We start from the raw sequence: 22,224 nt of genomic DNA, 5'->3' as shown, positions 1-22,224 counted from the left end.
GAGCACAGGAAAGGGGGAGAGAAAGTGGGAGTAATGAAAAGTGGTAGAAGAGTAAATATGATCAAAACATGTTGTATGCACATATGGCAATGTCATGCCGAAATCCCTCATTCTGTGAAATTAACATGGAATAGGAAAGGCTAGAGAGTCCTGTGAAGAAGGGGCATTCATTTATTTTTTTTCATAAAAGAGAATAAAGGATTGGAATAAAGAAAGGAAGAAGAATTTGTTTAATTATCATTTATCAAATCATTTATTTATTTTTTCCTACTGTCAGCATATGTGTTAGATTTCAAAACTCTAGAAAGATATTCAACACATTTTAAAATGTAATTGCAAAGGAGGTGAATGGTGTCTCTCACCTGAGGCTGTGCTGGACTGTGCTAGTCTGCTGGGTGTGGTCAGTAGCCCAGCAGGATGTAACAGGCTCCCTGTGCTCCTGGGCTGCTGGGCATCTTCAGGGGAGGCTGATGTGGAGGGAAGGCTTGCCCATGGTGGCCCTTTAGATGTGCTATCATCCATGGTCTGGGACATAGACACAGATACTGTAGGATCCCATGTCTGTCTGTTTGTCACCCATGGTGTTCTAGTTATATTCCCTGTAGCTGCATGTTGAAAGTGACAGTCATTGGAATTGTTATTCTTGATCTCTTTGATCATGTATAAAACTGCAGACATATAAAATGCTCTCAAAGGGCAATTGCAATGTGTATACATAACACAGAAAATCCAGATGTTTATATTTTACTGTGGACTAGAGTAAGTAGATTAAAGTGAATTTTGTTTTCTTTGGCAACAAATCAAAAGAAACATCTGGGCTGGAGAGATGGGCTGGTGGTTAAGAGTACTAGCTGGCTTTGCAGAACCCATATCATGGCTCATAATCATCTGTATCTCTGGCTCCAGGAAATCAGATGCCCTCTTCTGGCCTCCACAGGCACTGCATGCATGTGATGCACATACATACATGCAGGACACAGGCACTCATGCATATACATAAAATAAAAACAAACAAATCAATCTTTGAAAAAAAGGAAAACCAAAACATCCTCTCTAAACCCCTTGGACTCGCAGAAAGCTAGAATATGTGCTTGAGGATGAGGGGACCTGTCTCAAATGTAAGAGATATATTTCTAATTATGTGACAAGCTGGGAAGGTTGTTTGAGGCTCAGAGACCTGGAAGCATTGGTGTGGCCCGTTTTCTTCACACTGTGAAACACATTACTTAACACATTTTACATCTGCTGTTTGTCTGTTCTTGTTTTCAGTGTTGGAGATGGAATTCAGGGCCTTGCCCATACTTTGTATTGTTTTTGAATGTCCTTGAATAGTTGCTCATCAGCGGATGGTACTATTTTAGAAGGTTATGGAACCTTAGCTGCTTCCTGACTGTAGATCCTACACAACTGCCTCCTGCTTCTGCCAACTTGCCTTCCTCTTTATGGTAGACTGTATCTCTTTGGACCATAAGCCAAAACAATGCTTTTCCTCCCTTCCATTGCTTCTTGTATTTGGTCATAGCAACAAAGAAAGTAACTAATACACCAATCAAGTGCTTGCCATTGAGGCACACCCACATCCCTTCTTTTTAGCCTTGATGTTAAACTGAGGATGATGATGATGATAATAATAATAGTAATAATAACTCACAGAACTTTCCTTAGTCAAGCTAAATCTTCCCTAATCATCCTTTAAAAATGTCAGGTAGTTTCACATGTTTGTTCCCATAGGAGAAAGTTAAAAATCTTTTCTCTCAGTTTATTAAACTAATCCTGGTGGATGATTTTTACAGTTGAGAGTTAAGTGGGGGCACAATTGCCTCCTTTAAAGTATCCAAACATCTCATCTAGAAAATGAGTTGTCCCTTCATGGATTTGAATGTCCTTACTCTCACTAAAGGTCTGTGTTTTTTCTTCTATCAATTGGTGTTTTCCTTTAAGGACCATGGCTAGGTGTTTCATGACTTACTTTGCCTCTGGCAATCATCTATTCTCACGTTATACTGGAATATTTTACAATTTTGTATAGTTTTCACGTTGTAAGTTACCGTATTAACCCTTTGTAGCTGGTGGTTGAATGTTACTCCTCTCTAGTGTTGAGACACATCCTTTACTTAGCCTGCCTGCCTCCTTTCAATCCTTACCTCCTTGTGGAAGGTCTTGTCTCCTACTGTGCTGAGCAGGATGCCCTAACTGGGCTCATGCGTGAAAGAGCTCAATGTAAATTGGATCATGACTATAGTGTGTCTCCCTCCTGTCTGTGAACTTGAGAGAGAAAGGGGAAATTTAAAGAGCCATTTTCAAACTATCCTGCTACCTGGAAGCAATGGTGTCTTTTGATGAGTGAGTGAATTAATGGCTTCTGATGCTTCTGACCCATTGTTGCAATTGATAATGCTAACTCTTACTGGAAGGGATCACCCAGTTTTATATTATTTCCAGATAGGAAATATCAGGTCATTGTGCCTTTTGTGTTTGGTGACAATACTGTTGATATTGCACACAATGTGGTAGGATTGATTAGGAAAATTCTTGACCAGCCACTGCTGGCATCATTTTATGCTAGAGTGGAATCACTAACACATTTTTGGTATCAATACCCAACCAGGTGCAGATTAACCAATCTGTGCCATGAAATTCACCATTTCCTGTGAATTCCCAGAGAAAAGATATCTACCTACTTTGTTGAAATAAAAATGTCTTATTTCAGCAAATACTATCTTTATGTAAGATATTATAAGCGGGGGAGGCTGGGTTAAGGGTATCAGAGAACTCTTGGTATTGTTTTGAGGCCTTCTTAAGACAGCACATTTCAATATGGAACTCTGTTACCAGGGATTCTAGAAGCATATATCACTAGTGCAGTTTCCCACCGTTGATTGACCCTTCTGAACACTGTTTATACTAAGGTGGTGGGAAGAATTGGATGAAAGCATTTCATTTATTTGTGTGAGATTAGAGGAAATAGAAAGAAGACATAGCAGAGGAGAGGGAAAACTGAGAAAGCATCTTACCTGAGGTGGGCTGTGTGTGAGTGGCACTACTCTGTGTGCCTATGGTCCCAACAGGATGCTCTGGAAACATCTCTATGTTTTCTGTCACCTCTTTCTCTGAAGGAGTACTTGTCTTTGTCCAGGGGAAGGTCTTCAGAGAAGATACCCACTGTGTGCTCCAGTGTGCAGGATTTGATCTTAGAAGTGACTGCTGGCTTTGGGTTGTGAACCCTGGAGTCCTCGCTGGTCCTCTGGTAGTTGCACCTCAAAGGAAATAGCCAATGGCAATGTTAACTCGCTTGTCACTTTAGGCAAGTGCAGCTGTTGAGTCACCAAAAGACAATTAGGCAGCAGCTACATAAAGTGCAGATAGTATTACTTTGAACAGTACCATATGTCACCAAAGGGATGCTTGCTCTTGAGTAAACAATGAGGCTAAATATCTAACTCCACAGAAGTTGTGTAATAAACCACCGTGAATAAAGTTGTCAGTACTAAAAGTGCCAGACTTTAAGTGTCTCTCCTGATGAGACCTGGGAGCTTCTCAGAGTCCTCATGTTACTGTGCAGCCCCTCAGCTGCTCCATGACTCTGGTACTTGTCTCTTCAAGAGTAACGAGGCTCCTGCTCTTTGCCTCATGGGGACATGTAGGGACTGAGGTAGCATCAAGAGAAGTTGGGAATCCCAGAAGAAACTACTTAAAAGACTAACCTTCAGCAAAACAGACTGGTAGATTTGTTGAGAGAAATCTATCTAATGCCCCTGTTTATTCCACAAAGAATAGGAGAAAAGTACAAATAGTAGATTGGCTAATGCTCTCCTTTGGGAAGACTGAGACAATGGTAGGCCAAGCAGTGAAGCTATAAGGTAAGAGTTACCCACTAGCCTATAGGGTTCCTTCTTCTGGGTGGATGAGACCTAATCTTCAGCTTGTATTGGATTTTGTTTACCAGGTGCCCTTTAGTGGGTACTTATATATGTATATAGGGACTTACCTATGCAGTTGCAGGAGATGACCCAAAATTCTCCTTTCTTCTACCCTATTTCACACCTAGACCTCAAACACCTCACATCACCTAATCCTTGATCCCAAAAGTCAAACATGGATGTAGTCCTTTCAATTCAACTGTCACCTGGGCAGGTAAGTGCCTATTAGGGATGTCAAGAGTAGTGCCACAATGCAAATATTGCTTTTTCTCCCTGAGCATGAGTACTAAAGGGAGACATGATTGAGATTGGGGGGTGAGAAGATAAGATTGACTCAACCCTCAGCTCTGTTCTTAGAAGCAAGCAGGAAACCGTGACTTGTTACATGCCTAGTTCATCTCACCAAGTGACCCTGTCCCTTACAAAGTGAGCTTTCTTCCACAGCATGACCAATAGATACCCTGCACTATCACAAATCAAAGCCCACCACAATGGAATTAGAGCATTATTGGCTGTGTTAATTAGTTGACTGTAGAGACACTGATGAAAAGCTTACTATGTGCAGATGCCATGAAAAACACTGAGACATAAAGCAGATGGTGGGTCAAATGGAGGTTTCCTGCTTTCAAGGTTCATTCACTAAGGAGGTACACATATAAATGTCACTGTGATATAACCTAGAGTAACACAGAGTCCAGATAACATACAGATACTGGGCTGAACAACGAAAGATGGATTTGGGTTGGGGAATCTTGAGGACATGAGAAGATAGCATCCGGAGTGGCCACTGACAGGCTCAGAGCTGTGACAGAATGCACAAGTTTGCACAGAGTGGTGTGAAAATGTTTTTCTGTTACCGACAAGGGCAGCGATTTCAAATTGAATGCAGCAGAGGAATCACGGGAAAATAGCAAATACAGGAAGAAAGCAATGTGTTCTCTCTAATGACTCTGGAGCCTCTACGGCTGACTGTTGAGTTCTATCATGTAAGGGACAAAACCCAACTCGTATCTGAGGAACACTGCTCTTGTGGCTATGGATGGATAGTTTAAAGGAATGCAAGCGTGTGACAAGAGACATTTGGTCATAGGCTGTTCTGGAAGATGATGAGGACTTGAAACAGACACACACATCAGGTGGACTCAGGGATGCATCCAGATTCCAGATACTAAGTGTGGGAAAGAAAGAGTTACCAGTGGTTTCAAAAGTAGCACATGGTGATACAGAAGACAGATGATAGTCGTTGAAAGAGGATGGATGGGAAGGACCTCGGAACTACAGGGAGGCAATGACTCTAGAATAAGGACCAAAATTCCAGTAGCTTCAAGAGCCCAGTAGTTAACACAGGAAATAATATGTAATGCAATAGGGTGCAGAGAGGATTATGGGAGTAAAGATACAGGTATCCCTCATTGTTGTCACAGAGAGGAAGATCCAGGGTGGCCAATATTTTTCCCTTAAATACTCCAGAAATCCATTTTTTTTTAATCAAAGAGAAAAATCCTCCGATCTTAGCACTATCTAATTGAATAAAATTCCTGAAGGCAGCATCTCTTCTCTAGTGATCTGAGGCATGGTGGGGGTGAAGGGTGGGGCTCTGGTCTCTCTAATAGTTTATACTTACCCAAAGCATTGGAAACACCACTGGTAAATGTGTAGTTGATAACAGGAGATTTCTCCACCATCTCCCAGAAGTCAGAAAGAGTCCTTCCTGGAAAAAAAAAAAAAAAGAATTACACCATGGAGAAGGAAGCTTCAGTTTGTGTGCTGGAGAGTGAAGTTCAATGCTCAGCCAGAGAGCCTCCGGGTCACTGCTGGTACTCACCTGACTTCCCTGCCATCACACAGATGAAGACGCAATCGGATTCATTGGTCTGACTCACTGTAAGACAAACCGGCACACAACCAAGACTTTGCAATAACAACCAGGTTACAGTTTCTAGGGCCAGCTCTGAAGCTACAATGTTCTTTCTGTCTGCCTGGTCCCCACTCAGCATATCACGTGTGCTGTCTCAGTGAACCCTCATCACCATCCTCTATGAAAGATGTAAGCACATGTCTGCAGGCCTTTAACAGAGCACAGACAAGTGTGTTTAGGAAGTCAGAAGTTTTAGATTTTTTCAGTGTCTCATGGAATGTCTGTACCACACTGACAGAAGAATTGTTCCTCCTCTCCAGCTGCCAGCAGTAATCAGGGAAGCCTGCAGCAATCACATTCATCCAAGCCATTAATCACTCAGCAAAATGTTTGACCCTTTGCACTTTGTAGAAAACTACTGAATCTAGTCCCTGAATCTGTCTTTTTGTCTTTAAAAGGGGAGGGGGAGTCACAGTCACTACAAGAGTCTGCTGATACCCTCCCTGTGCTGATTGTTGTATTTGCTGTTCAACTTTTGGGACTCTAGGAAGAACCCTGTTTGGATGATGGAGCCACCAAGGACTGATGTTAGAAACTAAACCATACCTAAGACCTAAATAGAATTTACCTAAAGGTTCCTTTCAGCCTGACTCATGACAGGGCTTGGGATGTGGAAACCTATCAGACTTGGCTACATTCCTTGAGGAATGCCAGAGCTCAAGCTTGTCAGTCACTTGCAAGATACACACCCGAGAGGATGGAGGTTGACTTAAAAATCTCAGTGAGGTAGCTGGTAGAATTTCCAACGATGTCCACCAGCAAAGCTGTGAAATCTGCAAGACAAATTAGAGAAGCTCCCTGAATTCCGATGTAGAGACGCAAGGGGAAACAGATTGCATTTGGATTTTTCTTTTTTTTTTCAGATTTTACAATAATAATTCAACTTAATCTGTTAAAGACTATTGATACTCACACACAGAAAAATACTAATTCAAAAAAAAGTAAAAGTAAATTCAAGCAAAGAACTTTAGGAACCACTTTTATAATCTAATCTAACTCTCTCTCTCTGTGTGTTAATATCCAAGAGCTACCAAAGATCCCCATCACTTTGTCTAACTTTGTTAGACTATCAAACCTATTCAAGAGGAATCAGGCCCACAGACATGTAAGGCCAACTTACATAAAGTTGGAATTTTTAAATGCAGCCAAATTTGATGTTGGGTTGTTAACTACAGACATCAAACCAGACAAGACCTTTACAAAACATCTTCAGGAATATCTTTAGAGCAAGGGAGGAAGTCTAGGAGACTTTGTATAACATTTTAGCTTGAAAAACCATTGAACATTTACTCTCTGAACAAGATTTGAATGGGATCCACAACCAGCACTGTGAGCATCACTAATCAGCAATATTTCATGTTTTTAGATCTAGAGATGAGGCTGCCACTTTCTCCTCTGTTAACTCAGGGCTCTCCAGAACCCAGAAGTTTTTGGGTTCTCTCTCAAGGGGTACATTGTTGGACAAACTTCAGTGATTTCTAGATAGGAAGCTCCTGGAGCCCACTGGATGATTTCCCATCATGCCTCATACGGACACTTCTTTTACACTTCTTTTACTCAGCAACAGGATTGTGTGTTGCTTGTAAGAGCAACCAGACTTGAAAACACATACACTGTAGATGTAGACCAATGCACTGTGATAATCAGTAGTTGGTGGAGCAGGCCAACACTGGCAGGAGATGGGCAATGCTGTGCATTAGCCTGAGCCACAATCTGATTTTACACGTTTGTGTTTGTGTGGTCATGTGGTTATCCTGGATAGGGAACTGCTATATTGTGTACCTCTGCAGGGGTTGACACAACTCAGTGCAGAAGGCTGGTGACCATGAGCCTCTTCCTTTCTATATTATGTTGTAGAGTTGGATGATGTGTACTCTCTCATTATGCGACCAACTATTTTCCTTCTACTTCTCAGAACTCTCCATCAGTTTACTGAAGTATATAGTAATATGCAATACATATCCATAGTGTGCCAGATACTGGCACACTGGAGATTTTTGTGATATAAACAGCAGAAGTTAATGTTAAAGGGGGCTCAGTTACATGGTTCAGCATGGAAAGGCATTTGTCACCAAGCCTGCTGACTTGCATTTGATGTCCAGGACCCACATGGTGGGAGAAGAAAACCTATTTCTGAAAATTGTCCTCTGGCCTCCACACATGTGCTTTGGCACACTACTGTTGCATGTGCACACTCCCCCTTCAATAAATAAATTTAAACATATATTTAAAAATACTTTAAAGTTAATGGAAAAGAAAGACTCACAAGCTGAGTGATAAAATGAAAAGTTGGAATCACAGGTTTCATTGCACAGAAGCAGGGCTTTTGATCCAGATGGCAAGGATGGGTCCTGGTTCTGCCTAAGACTTAACAAAAATGATGGTACTTTCCCTGAGTCCTATAGCATATTGCAGTTTTTGGTTTTTTTTTTTTTTTTTTTTTTTTTTTTTTTTTTTTTTTTTTTTTTTTTTTTTTTTTTTTGGTTTTTCCAGACAGGGTTTCTCTGTGTAGCGGGCGGTGGTGGCACATGCCTTTAATCCCAGCACTTGGGAGGCAGAGGCTGGCGGATCTCTGTGAGTTCGAGGCGAGCCTGGTCTCCAAAGTGAGTTCCATATTGCAGATCTTGAATCTGAGCTGAGATTTGCCTTGAGCCAAAAGTCCTTTCCTCCCAAGATTCCTACCACCACTCATACAGTCTGTTACTCAGGGTCTTCTGTCCACTTCCTCTTTGAAACTATGTTTAAAACTCTTTCATTGGGCTTGGAAGAAATTAAATTACTGTTCCTTTGAAGATATTCTTTGTTCCCGCAGAAATTTAATTTACTGATTTACTATCAATGGTCAGAGAGGGGTCATGTCTAAGTCCCTTTATATGTAAATAGAAGACAGGAACAATTTTTTGTCTACTCAATTAGTGATGATTTAAGACTGTCTTTTAATATTCGGTGTGAACAAGGCTGTGGAACAAACATCCCACTGAGCATTGCTGACAAGAGGGTAAACGCCTGTAAGATTTCTAGAAGTTTTAGCAAATTGAATCGCAACAAGATTTGTTTCCCTGTCGACCAACAATTCCATTTCAAGGGCTTCATCCTAGAGAGATAATTGGGCTAGTGCTTCAAGTGATTCTGCACAGGTGCTCATCATATCACTGTTTATAATAGTAAAGTTTGTCAGGAAAAGAGACAGGTAAATAAACCATCATCCTGACTTTCAGTGAACATCGTGCATCCATTTGAAGGACTGGCCATATTTCTATATACTGCAATAAAATGGATTTTAAGACACACACTCCAAAAGAAAGAAATCCTTACCAACTATACATTTGATGGAGGATCAGAACATCATTACACCCTCAAAGAAGCTTCTTTTTGCGGTAGATAGGAATCAACACAGAGACCCACAACTAGACAATGTGCTTGAGCACTCAGCCCTATTTAAATAGGATGTCATTATCAAACCCCTCCTCTCGACACTTGGGAATCTATTTTGATAAAGATTATAAGAGCTAGAGGTGGTGGAGCATACCAAGGAAACAATGTTTTTCTGAGTAAATCAGGACTAATACATGTGAACTCTCAGAGACTGTGACATGACCTGCACAGAGTCAAACTTGATGAGGTCCACTCACTGAGATGGGGACATGAACACAAAGTCCCATCCCTAGCCAAGAAGCTATTTGCAATTATCACCTTTTGGGAAAGGGAAAAGCAGTTTTCTCCAATGGAGTGTCACCAGGTATATCAACCGCACTCCAGGGCAGACCCCATTCCCAGAAATAATTGGCCTTTTTATTGCTTTTTATTTTATTTTGTTTTGTTTTTCTTTTTTTAGTTGGTTGGTTTGATTTTCTTTTTCTTTTTCTTTTTTTTTTTTGAGAGCAAGAGAGAGCATGATGTTGGATGGGTAGGGAGATGGGGAGGTTCTAGTAGGAGTTGACAGGGGCTGGAGAATATGATCAACATATACTCTATGAAAAATATCTTAACGAAACCTGGACAGAGTTAGAAAGTAAGTTTAAAAAAAATACACACTCCAAAAACTATTTTTAACAAGAGAATGTTAAATTTTAGTTAGGTCAAGTTTTTGTTGTTGTTGTTGTTTTTCAACACAACTATATCTTCTTTTTAGGGGTGTGGCTATATCACTAAATTCTGTACAAGGGAATGTGAGTAGTTTCCACACCGTAAATGTATAGCAAGTGAATATGCTTTCCAATTCCTTTCACTCTTGTCTTACGGCTCGAGTGTAGTGGTAAACTAACTTGCATCCTGAGAACAAGGACAATACTTTATTGAAGGCAGAGCAGCAAGCTAGAAGGAACTTAGGTCTTTATATTTGTAGATTACATAGCTATTTCAAATATTTCCAAAACTTATTAATATAAAAATACCTTAAATAGTTAAGTAGAAAAGGGAAACAGGAGAGAAAGCCCTTTCTTCTTTTGCAATCTCTCTTTTAACAAGTAGCCAGAGGAGTCCTTTTACAGATACGGTACAGACCCTGCTGCTCCTGTGCACAGGAGAATCACCCTATAGCACTGAGCTCCTGAGTTATTGTCCTTATGGTTCACCCGCTGCCAGGCATTGGCAGAGCCTTCATTTCCTTTCTGTCCCCAGACTCTAAGTTCCACTAGAACAGAATGGGTCCTCTCTGCTCAGGCCAGGAAGAGTGCTTGGGTAATAATAGATTCTTAACAAAGAATTGTTACTTGAGTGAGGTAGTAGTAAGGGAGAAATCTTCACTTCTATTGTCAAGATGTTTTAAACTTAAAAAACATGCAGTACTTTTAGATTATAAAAGTAATACGTTCCAAATATTGCAAAGCCATGTTAATGAATTCTCTTCCATTTCAAAACACTCCAGTCTTTTTTTTTTTTTATCAGAGATAATAGCCTTTCTGGTGGCCAAAACATACCTATTTTATTATTGATAACATTGTATGCTGGATACTCTTTTGAATTTCTTTTCCCATCTGAACATTCTTGGGAATGTTGTTTTCCTCTTAGCAACAACAGCTGGCAGCACATACTCATTTATGCACTATATGTGGCAACTTTTCAAAGTTTCCTGGTGGTGGATGTTCATATTTTCCCATGACTTTGCCACATAAACAATGGCAATGAGCACCTATTTGTGTATAACAGAGACTTCTCTATAGTAAAAACAGACAAGGTAATGTGCACATCATTAAGTGTACTAAATATCACTGTGTTACCTTAGTATGAGAAAAAAAATATACTCCTAGAACTGGTCCTGCCCCTCACTTGGGCAGCACAATAGAGCTAACCCTATTGGTGGAGGTGTGGGTGAGCCAGCCCTGAAGTTGTGAGCATGGGAGAGCTGTCCCCATTTCTCATCTGTCTTGTCTCATGGTGGCATGGGTGGGGGAGAGATACTCTCCTGCCCTCATCAATGAGCCAGGTGGGAGAGCTGGTCCTGAGGTCACAAGAGCAAGAGAGCTGTCTCTGCCTGCCACCCGCTGCAGCACTAAAGTGGACCCAGCACCTCAACCGAACAACACAGTAGAGCTGACCCTGAAGGTGTAGGTGTGGGAGAACTGACCCTGAGGACATAAAAGCAGGAGAAATGGCCCTGCCCCTTGCTCATGCTGTAAAGGGTGAACTAACCAGGGCAATGCTGGAGAGCTTACCCTGGTGGTTAAGACAGGGGAGAGCTGGCGGCCTGACCAACCTTGCGACTACACAGGCCCAGAACCACAGTTATGTGTTGACCCACCCCAACATCCACTCCATCTGTGATCTACTGGAACATGGCAGGGAGGGTGTTAGTGTACGGACCCACGGCTGTAAGATCTCCATGACACAGGGCAGCAACGGGATGTTCAGGAAGAGTCCCACTGAGGGCCCAGAGTCTGTGGTGTAGCAGAGACAAGAGGCCTCAGACCAGACTAATGATTATTTTGGATGAATGCCTGCCTGTAAAAAAAAAAAATCTATGGATAAAGGGGTTTACTGCATGACTCATTATATCACACTGCAGCTGCCACGATAAGATTCTCCCTTTCTTGACTTTTATTTTCCCTTCTTCTCTTAAATTTTATTCTGTTTTGTTTATTTATTTATTTATTTATTTATTTATTTATTTATTTATTATTTATTTATTTTTATTTTTTTTTTTGCTTGGGGAGGGGAGGGAGATGGGTGAGATTGGGAGACATGATATGGAGATGATGTGAAAGACACAAATAATAAATAAAAAGAAAGTTTTAAAAATACTCCCAAAATGGCAAGACCAAAATTGAAAAAGCTACACTGGTATGGCAGACTCCACCTACCTGATAAGTCATTGGTCCGATTGCTCAAACAGTAGCAGTACCTGGTCGGGAATTTGGCCGGGTCAACTGTCTTCGGGTTGGAAACTGTGACGAGAAAATGTTTCCTCAGTACCACGACACGTTGGCTGGCCCTGAGCCCCTCACCCACCACATCACCACAGGAGAACCGTTATTACTTACTGTTATAGATGGCCACAGAAACCTTGTGAAAGGCAAACGAACTATAAGATGTGATGCTAAGCACAGAGAAGAATTGCTTGCTGTCTGTTAAGGAGAGAAAGAAGCACAAATACTTGCTGACATGACCTTAAATAAATCAATACTAGCAATGCCTGTGATCTCAGCTCTGGGAGGCTGAGGGCAGAGCATTCTGTATTTGTAGCCAGTCAAAGCCAGATAGTAAAATTTTGTCATGAAAAGCAAATAAAAAATTATGCATGAGGAATAGTGAATATGACCACGGTACAGGATGTATTTATACAAAAAAGTCATAAACAGACATCGAGACCAGTGGAACACAACAGAAGACCCAAACAAGATTACATGCAACTATGGTCACATGATATATCTTAGTTAGTGTTCCTTTGCTTTATCAAACACCATGACCAAAATTAACTTGGAGAGGAAAGAGTTTATTTCATCTTACAGCTTATAGTCCAGTATCCAGGGAAGTCAGGGCAGGAAATCAAGGCAGCTGCCTGGAGGCAGAAACTGAAGCAGAGGCATGGAGGAGTGCTTCTTACTGGCTTGCTCACTCATAGCTTTCTCAGTCTGCTTTGGAATAGCACCCAGGGCCACCACCAGCCCAAGGTTGGCACCACCTGCAGTGAGCTGGGCTCTTCCACATCAATCATCAGTCAAGAATATATACCACAGGCTTGCCCATAGACATCTGGTGAAGGCACTACCTCAGTTGAGGTTTACTCTTCCAAAATGACCCGAGCTTGTGTCACATTGAAATAAAATTAGCCAGTACATATTTGACAAAGATGCTAAAAACAAACACTGGAGAAAAGATAGTATTTTCAACACATGGTGCTAAAAAACCAGGGCGTCCACATGCAGAAGAATGAAATTAGACCCTTGCACAAAAATTAACTCCAAGTGGGGCAAAGATCTCAATTTGAAACCTGAAACACTAAAACTATTAGAAGCAAGCATAGGCAGTGCCCTACAAGATATAGCTGTAGGAAAGGCCTTTCTGAATAGGACTCCATTTGCCCAGTGATAAAAGACACAATTGACAACTGGGACTTCATAGTACTAAAGGCTCTGGACAGCTAAGGAAACAATCAACCAAAGGAAGAAAAATCATACAGATTAGGGGAGAATCTTTGTTAGCTATGTATCTTACAGAGGGCTAATACTGAGACTATATGAAGAATTAAAAAAAATCAAAGAGTAATGAAAACAAATAACCCAATCAGATAATGAACTGTGGGTCTCATCAGAGAGTTCTCAATAGAAGAAATAAAAATGTCGAAAAAATAACTGAAGAGTGTTCATCATCTTTAGCAATTAAGGAAATGAAAACTGAAACAACTTTGAGATTTCATCTCACCACAGTCAGAATGGCTAAGATCAATAAAACAATTTACAGCAAATATAAGCCATTTTGCTTAGGAAGGAAAGAGAACTATAGGAGGACTATATGTTGGAATGGATCTTAGAACCAATGGATACACCTGCAATAAAACTCCTGTATCTAAGGCTCGGGGAACATTGCAGAAGAGGAGGTAGGAAGATTCTAAGAGCCAGAGGAGCTGGAAGTCTGCTGTGAGGATGATTCTCCTAGATACGACAGGGAAGTTACACTTACAATAACAACAATATGACTACCTCAACAGGACCAGAACAATTACAATATTAATAGACATGCTAAGAAGGAAAGGGGAAACCTCATGGGGTTTTACCCCTAGACAAAGAACTATAGGCAACTAATGATTCCTGAGAGAGTGAGAGATGGAGAGAGGGAGAATTAACCTAAGGGTTGAGGCCCCTAGTTGGTTATCCAATACAAAGACATCTCTGAAATCATGTATGTACAAGCCACAAATGTATTGACTCAGTGAGTTGTCTATCATCTATGTATCTATCTGTAAAATAACAATCAAAGAAAAAAGACCATCAGTTTGAGAGGAAGTGAGGGGCAGATATAGGTTGGAAAGAGAAAAGGAAAGGGAGAAAAGTGATATATTTTAATTATAGTGTTTTAATAAAAATAAAACATCATAACAAACCCATTATTTTATATACTATTGAAAACAAGATAAAACATAAAAGAAAATGAGAAAAAGTGAAGAACGTGGGCATGATGGAACATGCCATTAGTCCTAGCACTTGCAAGTCAGAGGCAGGCAGATCTCTGTGAGTTCGAGGCCATCCTGGTCTACAAAGCAAGTTCCAGGACAGCCAGGGCTACTACACAGAGAAACTCTGTCTCAAAAACAAGAACAAACAATCAAAAAGTGAAGAAGAAAAGAAAAACAGTATTTTATAAGAAATACAACAAATGCATGATAAAAATAAACATAAATAAAAAAATGATTATGAACTAAAACAATAATCAGCATGGTATAAGAGCCCAAAAAGTACAAAAGCAGTATGCATAACTTGGTGGTAACTAACAGCTTTAACTGAATATAAGTTCTGCCAAATAAGAAGGAAATCACACTTGGCATTAGAAACCTATGTAATTATGCAGGGCTAGTAAAGTCATGGATCTTGGAGGAGAACCTACAACCACCAGTTTACTGAGCTAGTATAAGAAACTAAATTCTAAACATTTATCTTTGTACTCAGAAGTAAGTATAGGTCTCATCAAAGAAATGTCCTATTGTAACAGACAGAGATCATTACAGAAAACCACAACTAATCAAAACGCAGAGAACAAGTGACTCTGTAGTTCTCAGCCCCAACTGATAAATCTAGAACCCAACTCTACACCCAAGGCTCAGGGATTGTAGAGGAAGAGGGGGTGGAAAGACTGTACGAGGCAGAAAAATAGGAAGTTTGCTGTGAGATGTTGTCTCCTAGAACTGTCAAAGAAGCTATGCCCGTGAAGTCTCATCAACATGGCTTCGTAAACAAGATCTGAACAAGGACAACACCAATAAACATGATGAGTTGGGGAATCTCACAGGGCCTTAACCCTAAACAAAAACCTATAGGCAAATAAGGAATGCTGAGAGTAGGAGAAAGAGTCTTCCCCAGGGAAGAGTCCACAAATTGGTTTTACAATATCCAGTGGTAAACCCTGAAATCATAAGTAACATTATATGGACTGAACAGGCTATATTTACATATTTAGGAGCATATACATATGTATCTAACAGGAATTAAAGAAATAGAGGCTGTGAATCTGAGAAAGGGTAGTAAGTGTGCATTGGAAGGCTTGGAAGGGAGAAAAGGATACGATAAACAATGTAATGCAATTATATTTTAATTTTGAAAAATAAATTAAAAAATAAAAATGATAAAATTAAACCACACAAAACCTACTATAATAGTTGCCACTCGACTATCTGGTCTACCTGGAAATTCTAGCAGTCTCTAAATGAGCAGCTTGGATGTAGTAATTTCTCCAAGTTGTTGTAACAAATTTCCACACACTTAGAAACATAAAAACAAGAGAAGTTGATCATCTCAATGTTATAGAGGCCTGTGAATGTGGATATCCAGAATCCTGAGTTGTTTTAATAAGTGCCTCAAGTAACTTTTATTTGTACATATTGTGTAGCCCTAGGAAATGCTATTCACATAGCCTTCAATGTTGAATTGGCATTCTCTAGCCCTTCACTCTGCACAGTACTTATTGCCTATGAATTCTCTTTATTGCTTAAGAATTCTGTTTAATGCATTCTTTTTCCTCTCCTTCCACTAAAATATGGATGCCCAGGGCAAGGGCTTTTATCTGGTTTGTTCCTTGTTTTACATTCAAAATTTAGGATAGTGACTATCTGGTATGTGGGAGGTGGTCCATAAACATTTACCAAGTAAGAGTAAAGCAGAATATAAATAATAAAGGAAGTAAGGATACACCAGATATCTTTCATGCTCTACTACCATTTTGAAAGAATCTTTTAGATATCCATCCTTTGATTCTTGTTATAATAAATTCTTGATTTCTAATCATTAAATACCTGCTGCCTATAAGTAATTTTACTAGAATCTAAAAGAAAATAAAAAGAAGGCTAATTAGAGCAATAATGTAAGCCTCAGAACTCCTTTTGTCTTAAAACAATATGTATTAAGCTATATTAACGAATATTTTTTCTTAGGGTGATACAGTTATGATTGCAAATGACAGCCTTGCACATTCATCATGCTGGCGATGCAGTTTGATTTCAGAATGCTCTCAGACCTCCTGCTTTATGGTGATGCATTCATTGTCATGATATCATCAAACAGGACAACATGTACTCCATTTTGATCATGGAGACACCAAGATACAGTAGTGTGATGTGTCCTGCCAGGTCATAGACAGACTAGAAATAAGCCAGTGCAAGAGAAGTTCTGATCCAAATGGCATTGAAATTAGTAGTTACCTTTTAAAGCTCTACTGAGCATCCCATTCACAAGCTCTGTCAGGTTGAGTGCAGACAGATCAACTGACCTTGCTGGGAGTTCTGAAAGAGATTCAAAAACATCTCTGGTGGGATTTTTCTCTGCAACAGAAACAGTTTCTCATTTCCAAAATTAGATCAGAACTTCTTCTTCAGGCACATGCTGAACACAGACCAAGTGCCAGACACAAGGGGCTCAGAGGTAAGCAGCAATTCATGCCAGGAGCTCAGTAGGTGACAGTCAAGGACACATACTATGACTCATATAGCACTTGTTTCGAGTGACTGTTTTATCTCTGTGTTTGGAGAGAACAGGAATTGACAGACTACCTCTCATCCACAGTTGGAGGTTCCAGGCCATCACGAGTGTTCTCAGCACCTCTGAATTTGGAAATTGTGCACTGATTTACATGTGGACCCAATCCTGGCAGGCTACTGGCATCTACTAAAATATTGTTAAATTTTAAAGTTCCACAATTTCAATGTATGGGCTTTATCCTCAGAAATGCAGATTTAGTAGAACTTGGATATGACCCAGACATCAGTATGGAACAACAAAATCCCCCAGGTATTGGTGTGTATGACTATATGGAAAGAGGCTGCCAGTGGAAATATTCCCTTCTCCTAGTTGTTACTTGAGCACATGGAAACGTTAGTGAACCAGGCTGGCAGAGTGGTTGATAGTCCTCTTTATAGTATTAAAATCACTGTTTCCAGTTTTTACCTCATGCTTAGATGGTGCTACCCCTGTGGTGTTAATTGAGAATTCTTTTAGAGAAGTGGAAAAAATTGCTTAGCAGTCTAGATTTCCATAGCAAGGTAAGTGGAAGACTCACCCGTGGTTGCAAGAACCTCTACCCCCTTTACCATCTTCTCTTCTCCTTTGAAGACAGACTCTGGGAAAAGAAAAGTTTTCATGACGTGACGTAATTCTCTATCGCCAGCCCCAGGGATATGGAGAAGGCTTAAGGTGGCTCTTAGGCTCAATAGAGTAACATCACTGGGAGATTCCCCAGGAAGGAAGAGCCTGGATCTTCCGGCACTTGATCACCTAATTCAGTTTTAGTTCTAATCTGTTACCTGGATATGGTCTAAAGAATGATATACTCATAAATAAAATGCCTATAATGCAGTGTCTAGTCTACTTAACTCATTAACTGAGTCAGGAAACTGGGCTTTGGAGAAGAGAGCAACTGGTTTGACTTTGCACAAGTCCATGGGGTGAAGGGCTGAGAACTCACTTCCTAGAACTGCAGTGCAATGGAACTCTATAAACATCAGGCCAGTTGCTTATGAGCTTCTGGCTTCATGAAGCTTCTTGACTGTGACTTTGGAAGGGGGAGACTCGTGAGCAATGGCAGTTAGTGTTGTAAGCATCTCTAACAGGGTCCTAACCTGGCCAGAGGGTAGGAAAAGGCCTCTTTGAGGTAGGGACTGACCTGGAGGACTAGTCACTTTGAAGTAGAGGATGGGTAATCACACCACACCTGTTGCTACCACTGTAAGCAACAGTAAATTGCTTAATTGTAAATTAAGATGGAAATGCAGAAGAATAAAGGTATAGAGTCTGAAATATGTGCCCAGTGCTCCTGAGTTAGTCAGGACTGTAGGGCTGGCCTCCATACCTGCTGTGTAAAGGAGGGATCCATATTTCTCCTTCTTGAGACCTTTGTTTCCAGACACTGAAACAAGAGATTCCATTAGTGAAATAATACCCTAGGGTACCTTCTCACACAGTATGTGACATCCTTAAAGATCATCTTGTCCATCACTGCCTTTGAAGGATGGAGAGACAAAGACCCTGAGAATTTAAATGACAGACCCAAGTCCCACAACAGGCAGAGTCAGCATAAAACCAAAACACAGGCAGATGAGATCTTCAGTCAGACAACTTTGTGATGATTTTCATCTCGATTCATATTTCACTATAGTAAGAGGATGTAATATGAGATCAATCCCTTTACAGTATTTTAAAAATGTGTTTTTGGACAGTTTCATATATGTATATAATATGTCTGGTCATACTCATACTTCTCTCTTAGCCTCCTCCTACCCCTTCCCCTTATGCTGGCTACCAAGTCTTTAGTGTTTTTCCATTTTGTTTTGTGACCCACTGAGTTTAACCAGGGCCACTCAGGAAAGCATGGAGCATGGGCAACTTCCACTGAAGAGAATGACTTCCTCTCTTCCAGCAGGTCTCAACTGCCATTAGTTATGAAACGATCCATATGAGATAGTTATTGATAAACATGCTGCTGATTAAGCCAATAAAAGTTTTTCATCCATTTATTAATGGCCAGACCAAGAGCAGGCTCATGCTTCTGAAAAGTCTCTTGGTACCCAAGCTCAGGCACAGGATTTTAAAAGACAAATACATAATGAATCCATCAGTGTTCAAAGGGAGGACTGCTCTAGTGAGGGATTTGGGACAGCCTAGTAACATCTGCTTTCTTTGTATAGCTCATCAGTATTTTTCAGACACTACATACTATGTTTGGACCATGGTCAAGGTCATGGACAGTCCCAGAAGGGTTACCAAGGCATATGTGGCTCTTGGGGGTGGAAGGCTCAGAAGTGACCAGGCAGGCATAAAAGAAAGTTAGGATGGGATGGTGTTACCTGAGTCATTTCAGCTATCCTGGTCAGGTCCCATGTGCCCCTCCCCCAGCTATGACTGAATATTTACTGGCTTACTCTGGTGTGGGTCCTATGAAGGCAAATGCAACAGTTGTGAGGTCATTGGTGCGCAGCCACATCATACCTATAAAACAGCATTTCATGGCCAGCCTCCCCATTGTCCAGCTCTGACATTCTTTCCGCCCCATCTCCCAAAGCCTCCTCTATAAAAATTTCTGTTTGAGGAAATCTCTGACCAAACATCTTCCTTCCTTCCTTCCTTCCTTCCTTCCTTCCTTCCTTCCTTCCTTCCTTCCTTCCTTCCTTCCTTCCCCTCTTCCTTCTTTCTTTCCTACTTTCCTTCCTTCCTCCCTCCCTCCCTCCCTCCCTTCTTTCTTTCCTTCCTTAGGACATTGTGCTGGTTGATTTTTTTTCACTATAACATTTTTATTAATTCGAGAATTTCATACATGCATATAGTGTATTTTCACACATACACACCCTTCTCCTAACCCCTTCCAGATCCACCTCCCGCTCCTCTGTTAGGTAGCAGTCTCCTCCTAGATTAAAGCATTCCATCCTACAGACAAGTTCATTAAGACAGGAAGTAAACAACTCAAAATAGCTTTAGGAAGACCCTTTCACTGACCCGATTCACTAGGCTCTTCCCTTTCCAAGAGCATATAAACAGTAAACACTACTGAGGGTCGTTTTCAGACAAGCCCACCTCACTGGCAGAAGCAGAGATCAACTGAACCGCCTGAAAGAAACAAAGACCAGACAACACCTAGCATGTTATCACCTTTATTCTTTCTAATTTCTTTTCATGTTGGAATTGTTCTCAATTAAAAGGGAGAAAGTTGGAGGCTCAAACAGAGTGACTATTTGTGAAAAATTATGGCACTCATATGCAATATATTGGTACAGCTGGTGGCTTTGGAGAAAGAGAAGTGGTTTCTTGTGGAAACATTTTAAATGTATGCACATGTTGTACCATTTGCCTTTTGAAACACTGGATGCTCTCCTTAAAAGTAAAAATTAGAGGAGATGGGAATGGGGAGTGGGCTGGGGGGAGGACGGAGGGGGGGTGGGAAGAGGGAGGACAGGAGAATCCGTGGCTGATATGTAAAATTAAATTAAATTATAAAATAAAAAAATTTTAAAAATTAAAAAGAAAATAAAGAGAAACTTCCATCCTCCATAAAAGTCCGAATGAGTATTGACCAAGCTATCCTGTTTATTTTTTAAATTCGGACTGGATGTGCATCTCTGGCTGCTCTATGGGGTGTTTTACAAGGCACTTTTCATAGGTAAGCCAATTTCACACCATGCAAACCAGGAAAGGTAAAGGTGAGTGAACTATTTCAAAGGTGATTACGGCAAACAGCAATGCTTCCATTTATAACATCTCGTCCTCTGGTGAAATACCACAGTCTGCATGAATTTAGTAGGATCCCCAGAAGAGAAGACCCAGAGAGCTCTGGAATCTGCTAGAGCTGAGTGAGCTGGGGAGGCACAACGACCCATTTACCTGTTGTAGGTAGGAGAGCCATTCCCTTCTCTTTCTTGCCTTCGCCTTTGAGAGCAGACACTAAAATTAAAAAGGAAGAAAAGGTTGCACCAGAGAAGTGACAATCAGACAGACATCAGACATGATTCAGTCCGAGTGACCTGTTTTCCTGTGTGAGGGAACTGCCATCTAGAGTTGTGGCGTGGTTTCTTTAAAATCCCCCATCTGTTTTGTTCATTTCTTCATTACTCATCACATATTTCCCGAAAACAAATACGATTGAGACTGTTACTCAGCATCAGAATCTGATAGCTATTGTGCATGTTAGGGAGGCCAATATGAAAGAAGGGAATTCAACAGCGTAAAGGGCAATAATTACAAAGAGTGCTTTGATGGAAATGTGGATATAGTTGACAGGGAGCCTGATCACAGCTCAGCAACATGGAAGTCTTCCCTGGGAGGGTATGGTGAACTGAGATATGAGGATAAATGGTATTTGGGCAGGACCTAAGTGGCTGAGGGCTGTTCTACATGCAGATAATAGCATTACTTGTGAGCATCTCTCTAAAGAGCTGGCTGAAGGTCAAGGTGTTGGGACATTAAAAAAAAGGAGGTAGGCATTTATGGGAGCTGGGGAAGATGAAGTGAGCAAGGTCATGTGGAGCACATAAAGGACTTGGAATGCTATTCAAACAAAAAGAAGACATCACTGAATCTTTTGTGGGGAATAAGGGTGGGGATCATGGAGGAATACAATCAAGTGATGTCATCACCTATATACACAGATCACGTGGGCTGACAAGTGGAGAATGGAACGATAGGAGAATTAGTGAGCTAATTCAGAGTGTTTTCCTGGTGGGAGAGCCAACAAAGGATGGTGATGTGAACAGGGTGGTAGAGGGCAGAGCCTTCTGTGACACTCGAGCACAAAAGGCCAAGGGGTAAAAATACACACCACGATTGCCATTTTGACCAAAGCACTTAAGATTCTGCATTGAAATATTGCTTCTGGGATTCTTAAAGCACAATAATATCCTCCTCTAATACACAGAACAGACACTAGGAAGTGAACAACCCACCTGTATTCCAGAGAGAGAGGATACAGGCAAGGCCCATACACAGCCTCACTGGAGGACCACGTACCCAGATGCTCGGCATGCTGGGAGGCTTTGTCCACCTGGTAGCAAAACATCAAGCACTTAGAGGAAGCCAGGTTTGCTTGTTAAGCACTCTGATGTAGAATATGCTCTGTAAGCAGTGCTGGGGAAGTTATTAGTATAGAATCTCATCAGGAAAGGTTTAGGTCATGTTGAGATAACAAATGGACACCATGATTTCTTTAGCTTAATTTTGAAACAAAGTTCATTTTTTGTTAACCTCCATATTTGATTATGAA

The 22,224-nt window shown here is 40.8% G+C and overlaps 1 protein-coding gene across 1 annotated transcript in view; it reads right to left on the bottom strand.

Moving 5' to 3' along the window:
• Hhla1 (HHLA1 neighbor of OC90) overlaps window positions 1-21,986 on the bottom strand; it is a 36,264-nt gene extending 14,278 nt beyond the window's left edge. The window contains exons 1-12 of the mRNA XM_059247015.1: window positions 21,908-21,986; window positions 20,850-20,909; window positions 18,328-18,384; window positions 17,539-17,598; window positions 16,685-16,765; window positions 12,318-12,401; window positions 12,138-12,221; window positions 6,528-6,611; window positions 5,746-5,802; window positions 5,545-5,631; window positions 3,015-3,257; window positions 363-599 (exon numbers count right to left, since the gene is read on the bottom strand). Of these exons, the coding sequence (XP_059102998.1) occupies window positions 363-599; window positions 3,015-3,257; window positions 5,545-5,631; window positions 5,746-5,802; window positions 6,528-6,611; window positions 12,138-12,221; window positions 12,318-12,401; window positions 16,685-16,765; window positions 17,539-17,598; window positions 18,328-18,384; window positions 20,850-20,909; window positions 21,908-21,986 (1,213 nt within the window). The remainder of the gene's footprint in view (window positions 1-362; window positions 600-3,014; window positions 3,258-5,544; window positions 5,632-5,745; window positions 5,803-6,527; window positions 6,612-12,137; window positions 12,222-12,317; window positions 12,402-16,684; window positions 16,766-17,538; window positions 17,599-18,327; window positions 18,385-20,849; window positions 20,910-21,907) is intronic.
• Window positions 21,987-22,224: the final 238 nt, after the last annotated feature.

The sequence above is a fragment of the Peromyscus eremicus genome, chromosome 20 (assembly GCF_949786415.1).
Source record: "Peromyscus eremicus chromosome 20, PerEre_H2_v1, whole genome shotgun sequence".
In the NCBI taxonomy this organism is placed as follows: domain Eukaryota; kingdom Metazoa; phylum Chordata; class Mammalia; order Rodentia; family Cricetidae; genus Peromyscus; species Peromyscus eremicus.
Note: the sequence above shows the minus strand (reverse complement) of the source record. Positions and strands in the feature narration are given on the sequence as shown.